Source organism: Mandrillus leucophaeus, unplaced genomic scaffold (genome assembly GCF_000951045.1).
Source record: "Mandrillus leucophaeus isolate KB7577 unplaced genomic scaffold, Mleu.le_1.0 Scaffold585, whole genome shotgun sequence".
Lineage (NCBI taxonomy): Eukaryota > Metazoa > Chordata > Mammalia > Primates > Cercopithecidae > Mandrillus > Mandrillus leucophaeus.
In genome coordinates this window covers 242023-251655 of record NW_012106308.1, presented here as the reverse complement: position 1 = coordinate 251655, position 9633 = coordinate 242023, and the positions used below count along the sequence as shown (strand labels likewise).

Sequence of the window (9633 nt, the reverse complement as noted above, 5' to 3'; positions counted from 1 at the left end):
AGTAGCTGGGACTACAGGCCACCGCACCCGGCTGATTTTTTGTATTTTTAGTAGAGACGGGGTTTCACCGTGTTAGCCAGGATGGTCTCGATCTTCTGACCTCGTGATCCGCCCGTCTCCGCCTCCCAAAGTGCTGGGATTACAGGCATGAGCCGTGCCTGGCCTTTTATTTTACATTCTAAATTAAAATTTTTTTTTTTTTTTTGAGACACCGTCTCTTTCTGTCACCCAGGATGGAGTGCAGTGATGTCATCTCAGCTCACTGCAGCCTCCACCTCCTGGGTTCAAGTGATTCTTGTGCCTCAACCTCCCAAGTAGCTGGGACTACAGGTTTATGCCACCATGCCAGGCTAATTTTTGTATTTTTAGTAGAGATGGGGTTTTGCCATGTTGGCCAGGCTGGTCTTGAACTCCTGGCCTCAAGTGATCCACCCACCTCTGCCTTCCAAAGTGCTGGAATTACAGGTGTGAGCCATCGTGCGTGGCCAAAATATTGATAATTCTCTTTTAAAAACCTTTTTGGTTTGCTTCCAAAAATAATTTAAGATTGCTTTCATAAAATGTGCAGAGGCCATAAAATTGAGAAACATTAACACAAAGTAAGAGACAAGAGCCTAGTAACAAATGGTGGCTCTTTGAGAAAAGGAAATTGTTACCAAAATGTTAGACTAACTGAAGGCATGCCAATTAAGCACCAGATTTTGCTCTTACTTTTTTAGAAGCTGCGTATAAATTATTCTTTTGTTCCATATGATGACTTATTAAATAAAATATTTCACACAATATGTGCTTTTAGATGGAATAAACAACAGATCTTTTAAGTAATTGTTTTGATTGCCTATATTCATATCATGATGCTACCTTTTTGCATTTGCGCAGTGTACATTGAATATTTACTGAGTGTTTAGAAATGCTGGTTTTAGTTTCAGCTTTGCTGTGGGTGAAGGGAAGTGGGGGGCTTCTGTTTGTTGGTGCTGCCAGGCATTATGCTACATATTATACATCTGTTATCTCATTTAATTTCCCCAAATCCTTGAGAAGTTGAATTATTATATTCATTTTGGAAATAAGAAATGAAGCTTAGAGAGGGGAAGAACACAGGTTTAAATCCTGGCTGTAAGCTCTTTGGGCTTCGGTTTTCCTAACTAGGAAAGAGGAATAGTAGTGATGAAAATAACAATCATCTGGTGATCTTTGTAATTTTACCGATGGAGTAGAAGCCATCAGAAGAGAATGCCCACATCTTCCCTTTGATAGATCATCTGACTTGCATCTCCTAAATAACTGCTTTCCCTCCCATTCTAAACTGTTCTTTTCTTTTCTAGGGACCAACCTCTCCACTTGTGAACGAGCTCTCATCCTTTCCTGGATACACAGCTTCTTCTTTCCTCCATAGTTTTTTCTTTGTATAGCATGAAAATATACTATTGTCTTATTTAAAAAAAACAAAAACAAAAACTCACCTTCACCCGACCTGCATGCCTTTAGGCAAAACTTATCTAGACAGTTGTCTATATGTACTCCCTGGCACTATCTCCTCTCTTCTCTTTCTTTCTTAAGCTCAAGCTAATCAGATTTCCATCTGTACTTTTACACTAAAACCATCATATTGAGGTTCATCATATTTGTTTTCTTGCTGTTAAGTCCTGTGGTCAGTCTTCATTTTACTTAAGCCTCTTAGCAGCATTTAACACAGTTATTCCTATCTATTTCTATCTGAAACACTTGCTTCATTTTACTTCCAATACCCCACGCTCTCCAGAGTTCTCTCCTATTTCTTTGTTCCTTCCCAGTCTCCTTTCCCAGCCTCTGAATGTTGGAGTGGTCCATCAGTCATTCTTCCTTCCACTAGTTTTTTTTTGTTTTTTTTTTTTAAATCTACTTTTATTCTCTAATCTCATCTAGTCTCAAGGTTTAGTATTATCCCAATTGTAGCTATCTTGCCCCAGGCATTCTCCTGAACTCCATACTTATGTATTGCCTTGCTTACTAGATATATCTACTTGGATATCTACTGAATATGCCCAGAACGAAACTCTCAATTCCCACCCCAAATCCATTCCTCTTTTTCACCACCTTTGCAAAAGCCACCACCATTTATCCAGTTTCAAAGGCATGGAATCATTCCTTCTCTTAAATTCCACTTCTAGTTTATCAGTAAATTCTGTTGGCATTACTCTCAAAATGTCTAGGGAATCTGACCATTGTCACATCTCTACTGTTGGCCTAGTCCAAGCTACGATCTGCTCTTGTCTGCAGTCTTAACAGTAACCTTGTAACTGGTCTCCTTGCTTCCACCCTCTGCTCCTTCCTCCATGCCGCTCAGTGTTGTATTGGAGCCAACTTGTATTGGTTTGTTAGAGCTAATCATGTGTACGACTTCTCAGGTTCATGTTCAGTGACATGCTGGTAGCTTGAAATCGCCATGACAATTTTACACCACAAATCAGCAAACACTACAAACCAAAATCCCCTCCTCTTCCTAGCCCAGGAGCTAGGTGTTAAACATTTACCAGCACACCACTGTCCCCCCCACTGTATATGTTCTGCCCAGAGAAACAGAATAGTCCTTTAACAAAATAAGTCGTATGGTGTCACTGCCCTGTTGGAACTCTCTGATGGCTTTTCATCAAACTCAGAGTAAACCCAAGGATTGCTCACAAGCCCTATGTGATCTGCCTCTGTGCTGGAGCATAGTAGATACCTAAAGAATCTTTGTTACTTGGGTAGGTTAGAGATGGGTGGGTGGATGAGTAGATGGATGGATGAGTAATTTCTGTACCATTTTAATAATCTATTGCATGAGGCCTATTAATATTTTTCTTTTGCAAATAATGGAAGTACTTAGACTTTCCAGTTGTTCAAATTTTAAATTTATTCTTAAATTTCCAGAACCTCAGAGGTCTATTTAAGTATAGGTATAAGAATATAGTCTAAAATAAAATGAAAATAACCTTTGAATTCCTGTTATAAGTATGCAATTCACTGTTTTTTGTTAGCATAAATAGTTAAAATAGGAGTCAGTGTATTTTTGTAAGAACATTCTAGAAAAAGGTAATTCCAGAATGGGAATGTTTTGAACTTAAAAAACTGTAATGCTTATAAATCTTATGTTTATACGATTCTGTTGCAAGATTACTGTGAGCACTTAAAAATAGGCGTTTATTTTGTGGAATTGCGTATACTTCTATGTCATTTTTTTGGTAGAGAGTCACAGTGGATATAGTGGCAGTTGTATGTTAAATTCTAATTCAATAGAATGCTAATGGTTATCAGATTCATTTGTTACTTTTCATATGTTGCAGTCTTAAAATAACAATGTCGATATTTTAATAACTAGATACTGTTAAGAAATTAGTAAATGTAAATCAGAAATATTTTCTTCTTTTCCAGGGTATATTTCAGAAATCGCTGGGTAAAGACTGTCCACCCAGTTGTGCATCAGTACTGTTTGATCTCAAGTGCACATTCCACCTTTCAGATGCCCCAAAAAGAAGATATTCTTAAACATCGAGTGGTGGTTGTTACATTGAATACTTCCCAGTACCTCTGTCAGTTGGACCTTGAACCTGGTATGCTGACTCAAGACACAGTCTCACAATTTTAGGGCTTGTGAATTCAGTTTAGACTGGGATTGGCAAGCTACAGTGTGTGGGCCAAATCTGGCTCACTGCCTGTTTTTGTAAATAAAATTTTATTGACTGGAACACAACCATGCTCATTTATTTACCTATTTATTGTCTGTAGATGCTTTTGTGTTACAGTGGCTGAGTTGAGTTGTTGCAGCAGAGATTGATTATATGGTCCACAAAATCTAAAATATATAGTTTGGCTCTTTACTGAAGAAAAATTTGCCAACCCCTGGTTTAATTTTAGTGACAGCTATTCCATTTGTTCTCTAGTTGGTCAGATGGTATTTATTATTGATCATATGAAGAATTCCAATTTGGAGAGTGTTGGTGTTTTTCTTTTTTTTTTTTTACACTTTTCTCAGATTTTTGTTATAAAATGCTTTTACATTATATACTGTAGAGATGATAATTATGATAGGTTTTATTATGGCATACTATTAAGATTATTATATTTGAGTACAGGAGCTATGTAAAATCAAACTAGTGTTATGTGAAGTACAGATGTAAGATGTCAGGAAGTTTTTCTGACAAATATGGCAAAACTTAATCATCAAAAAAGCAGTACCAATCTGGGGCCAGGTGTGGTGGCTCATGCTTGTAGTCCCAGCACTTTGGGAGGCTGAGGGGGTGGCCAAGGCACTTGAGGCCAGGAGTTCAGCCAGACTGGGAAATACAGTGAAACCTCATCTCTATAAAAAAGTACAAAAATTAGCTGGGCCTCATGGCATATGCTTATAGTCCCAGCTACTTGGGAGGCTGAGGTGGGAGGATCACTTGAGCCCGAGGAGGTTGAGGCTACAGTGAGCTGTGATCATAGCACTGCACTCCAGCCTGGGAGACAGAGTGGCACCCTGTCTCAAAAAAAAAAAAAATAAAAATAAAAATAAATAAATAAATAAAAGTACTCACTACTCTTAGATTATTAGCAAACTGAACTCTTTACTTAGCAGAAAAGAAGATAACTATAGTCCTTCTGCCTTTGTTGCTGCTCTAGCATGCTATTCTGTGTTTATGCTGTACTTTCTAGGGTTTTTTACACACATTCTATTAGATGAAGCTGCCCAGGCCATGGAGTGTGAAACCATTATGCCTCTAGCATTAGCAACTCAAAACACTCGGATTGTCTTGGCTGGTGATCATATGCAGGTAAGTGCCCTCTAAGTCGCTGTGTTGAAAGTAACTTTTAATTATATTTTGATGTTTAATCTATTTCTAAAACATCCTATGAAATCATGCCATGCATTATAACTTTAGTACTTCAAATAATTCTGTACTAATAGTGAAAAATATTGTTATTTCTGAAGAAAAATTACTATTCTGCTACTCTTTTTCTTCTTTGGATAGTCTGTCACTGTTATAATTTTCATGTTTATTTAAGTTCTGTTCTTTTATAGTATGAATATCTGATTCTTTTTTTTGTGAAGTAAAATTTAAATGATCATTCCTGTAGGATCCTGGGGAATTGTAATTCCCTAGCTCCTGACTTTACTATTTGTTTACCTGAAGGAGTAATTTTTGTTGGTGTAATAGAAAACTAGGAAATAGAGGGCTTAATTAAAAATTATAGCCAAAATCTCAAAGAATGTGATTTTATATATTTGAATATCTATATGTAGGAAAGAGAAATACAGTTTTTCTATGAGGATGCCTGTTTCACAAGGTCGCAGTTTGGGGCTCTTTCTCTCCTGCTGCAGTTAAGATTGGACCTACATCTTACTATGTAGCTGTCAGGACATCAAGGGGAGAGTTAAATGTAGAGGAACAAATTCTGTTTTCATTTCTTTGCCTAAAGTAGTTTAATTTTGCTCTTTAGTGGTAAAAGGCATAACCATGAATGGCTCCTTATACTTCATACAATCAAGAGGATTGTTTTGTTAATTACTAAAAATGATTTTTTAGTGGTAGGCTGTATGTCCTACCAGCTCACCATTTAAAATAATTAATCAATTTTAGTGAAATAACTGTTTGACTCCCTCAGTGATGCAGTGGGTTGCATGCCTAGAATCACTGAAGTAGTAGCTATTCATTATTATGCTGGGGAGCCCTTTGTCAGGTGTAGAAAGAAACTCTAGGTTAGTGTTGGTAAACTGCAATGAGAAGTTAGACATTTTAGCCAAGTTCTTAGTAGAGGTAATGGTTCAGAGAAAATATTACTGATTGTGCTTGTCCCAGCATTTAGCATGTTGAGGTTTGGTATATAAGAAGTTTTAGCTTGGTGGATTTTTTTATAAGTAGGTTAAAAAATACTATTTGTATGTTCAGTTAAACTTTCTCTGTATGTTTGTCTGTTACAGCTCAGTCCTTTTGTTTACAGCGAGTTTGCCAGGGAGAGAAACCTTCACGTTTCATTACTTGACCGACTCTATGAGCATTACCCTGCTGAGTTCCCATGTAGGATTCTCCTGTGTGAGAACTACCGCTCCCATGAAGCTATCATCAAGTAGGTGTGAACTGCCCCCTCCGTGTCATACTTTCTGTGGTCTGGTGGTGGGAAGGATCTCAAAACAGAACTGTTACTGGGGACAGATGATTCCCAACAGACTTACATAGTGTCCCTAGTCTTGCAAATTATGTTTAATTTTACGTCTTTAAAAGAAAACTTCAGAAGTCAGAGTTGTAATTTTTCACAGAGTAGGGCTATTTTGGGAAAAACTCAAATCATGTTCTTCCTCTGCTTTCTCACAACAATTAACACAGAAGACTTGTATGATCGAATGTAGGGAATTCCCTCCCACCAACAAATAAGCAACCAGTTCTGCAGGGGACACCAGCTGGGTGTCCTCCAATTCAATTCTGATACCATCTATCCAGAAATAATGTCCGATCCCACAGGTTGAGGGCTTAGAAGACTGCCCACCTGCCAGCCCTCCAGCAGTCACAAGCCTGGGCCTTGGGATCTTCTAACTGATCGCCTTCAAGTTGAGGGTCCTGCCACCCTCTCTTTGGGTCTTTGGGTTCACTTAATTTGCTGGAGTGGCTCACAGAACGCATGGAAACAGTTATTTACGTTTACTGGTTTCTTATCAAGGATATTACAGAGGATATAAATGAAGAGTGCCTAGGGCATGGTGTGGGAGAAAGTGTGCAGAGCTGGCATGCCCTCCCTGGGCACGCCACCATCCAGAACCTCCACATGTTCAGCTTTCTAGAGGCTTTCGAACCCAGTTCTTTGGGTTTTTATGGAAGGATTTGTGATGTCAGCATTTCTTCCCTCAGAGTATAGGGCGGAACCCTCTCTGTGGAGGGTCTTAAGACCCACACTTTGGAAGGACGAGGCAGGAAGTTTGCTTAAGTTCAGGAGTTCAAGTCCAGCCTGAGCAACACAGGGAGACCCCCTTTCTACCAAAAAGAAAAAAAAAAAATTAGCTGGGCATGGTGGCACGCAACTGTGGTCCCAGCTACTTGAGAGGCTGAGGTGGGAGGGCTTCTTGAACCCGAGAGGTTGAGGCTTCAGTGAGCCATGATTACACCGTTGCACTCCAGCCTGGGTGACAGAGCAAGACCCTGTCTCAGAAACAAAAATAAGAAGAAAAAGACTGGAAGATTAGAGTCCTGCTTTGGGGCCGGTGAAAGGAAGGCAGGAGAAGGTCAGAGAGATTCTGGGCCTGACATACCCAAATTATAACAAAAGACTGTAACAATAGCTATGGTAGTTACGAGCCAGGAACTATGGATGAAAAAAAAAAAATACACACACAGACACACACACACACACACATAAATAAAATACCACCACAAGGGCAATTCTGGAAACCAAAACTTTAGATTATGTTAGCTATACATATGTTTTTCTGTGACCAAATATATAATCTGTATGAAAAGTTACATGCTATAATAAATATATTGACAAATAGCATGATGGTTTGCTTATGTCTTTGGCTATGTTGTACGAGGAATCTGCTTTAAAAGAAAGGAAGAAGGGAAAGAAAGGAAGGGAGAAAAACCATGAAACTTAATAAGTTTTAAAAGATTTCTGTTAGCTGTAGTGTGCATAAATATAAAGAGATATAAAGGTATATATCTTAACAACTCAGTGGATTGTCACCACCTGCATGCAGCATGTAACCCTCATCCAGATCAGGAAGCAGAACATGACCAGCGCTCCGAACACCCCTTTGTGCTCCTTTCCAGTCACTACCCTGACCAGAAACTTAACACTGTAAAAAAATGTAGTATAATTTAATAATATTGATTATGTCAACCATATGAAAACCGTTTTTAGGTTTCCCTGAATGCAATTGGATAGATATAATTATATCTCTCAAAATGTGATTCTTTTATTGTCTTCAGTCATTTGCTGCAGTCACAGATGAGTCAAGTACTAGATGGTGTCTTCATCAGTAAAGTGGATTCATTTTACAGCTTGATCGTCTTTCAGTTGTGTGCATTGTTTCAGCATCTGTATATCTATGTGTTTGCATGTATTAGTACAATCATGGGTCACATTCTGAGAAATGTGTCATTAGGCAATTTTGTTGTGTGAATGTCACAGTGAACTTACACTAACTAGATGGCATAGCCTACTACACATACAGGTTATATGGTGTGTATAGCCTGTTGACTCCTAGGTTACAAACCTGTACAAAGCATGCTACTGTACTGAATACTGTAGGTAATTATAAAACAATGGTATTTGTATATCTAAACATGGAAAAAGTATGGTAAAAATACAGTATTATGATCTTATGGGACCATCATCATATATACTGTCTGTTGTTGACTGAATCGTCATTATGTGGTACATGATTGTATGTGACTCATTTAAATAAAAATACATAGTAACCAAGGAAATATACTGGCTAGCAAATTTCCTCATAAAGTCTCATCTTGTGTTGAACTGTCATCATTTCTTCCTGTTTTGGCTTTGTAGCTTACCAAAATCATTCCATTTAACAATGTTACGCCAGGTCCCTACTCTTGTTATTTTTGGAGAAATTTTTGGCATCATAAGTATTAGATGATTGGAGTAAAATTAATCATGGACATAAGGCAATATTATTAGAATTGACTTTTTTTTTTCCTTATAGGTGAAATTAATATTGATGTAGATTTCCCCCCTTTTTTCTTTTCGTCTTTTACTACAGTTACACCTCTGAGCTTTTCTATGAGGGCAAACTGATGGCCAGTGGGAAGCAGCCAGCACACAAAGATTTCTACCCACTAACTTTCTTTACAGCACGAGGAGAAGATGTACAAGAAAAAAATAGCACAGCTTTTTATAATAATGCAGAGGTACCTTAATTCTTTTTTGAAAATTGTTGACATTTTCCTCAGTCACATCATCTGGTTTTGTTAAGCATTTATTTAAAGTTTTGGGTTGACATTGTATTGCATATTGACTTCATTTACATGTTAATAGTATGTAAAGTTTATTCTTTCTTGTATAACGTTGATTTGTTCAGATGAATCTCCTGTGGGAAACAAAAACTTTGATTTACATTTTGTCTTATGGTAAGACACAAAATACATGATTTCATTCAAAAGAAAAACCAACATTGTTCTCAATTAGATCATTATTGTTAGGTATCTAAAATAGACTCTGAGTAAGTTTTATAGTGCATATGCAAATGAGGTATCATTTTAAATGAATAAAACTTGAATTGCAGAATCCTGTGCTCCAAAGAGATCACATGGACCCAGACAGCAATGTTGCAATTCCATGATGTGCTCCAACTTACATAATTCTCTTATAATTTCTGACTTTAGGTTTAGAGAGAATGTGAGTATTTGAAGGGTCAGATCAGGCAGCAGACCAAAAAAATGGCAACGTCTTCAGGGGCTAACAAACCAGAAACCCTGGAGTTAAGGTTCTGTCCGTCAGGAGGGAGTGGAGTTCTGGACTTGAGGAAACCCGAAGGATGGCAGAGCATTGGGGGCATGGCTCTTGATCTCCAGTCTCCACTGCCCTTGAATTCCATGCTTTACCCATATTATTAACAAAGAAATGGCTTTTATGATGTAGTAGGAATTCATTTTTCCGTTAAGACATTGCTCACGGGCC

The 9633-nt window shown here is 38.0% G+C and overlaps 1 protein-coding gene across 2 annotated transcripts in view; it reads left to right on the top strand.

Moving 5' to 3' along the window:
• Nucleotides 1-9633, top strand: part of HELZ (helicase with zinc finger) — a 196342-nt gene that overhangs the window by 113861 nt on the left and 72848 nt on the right. For both annotated transcript variants that reach the window (XM_011999166.1, XM_011999165.1), the window contains exons 17-20: nucleotides 3394-3572; nucleotides 4660-4778; nucleotides 5927-6072; nucleotides 8717-8864. In XM_011999166.1, the coding sequence (XP_011854556.1) occupies nucleotides 3394-3572; nucleotides 4660-4778; nucleotides 5927-6072; nucleotides 8717-8864 (592 nt within the window). The remainder of the gene's footprint in view (nucleotides 1-3393; nucleotides 3573-4659; nucleotides 4779-5926; nucleotides 6073-8716; nucleotides 8865-9633) is intronic.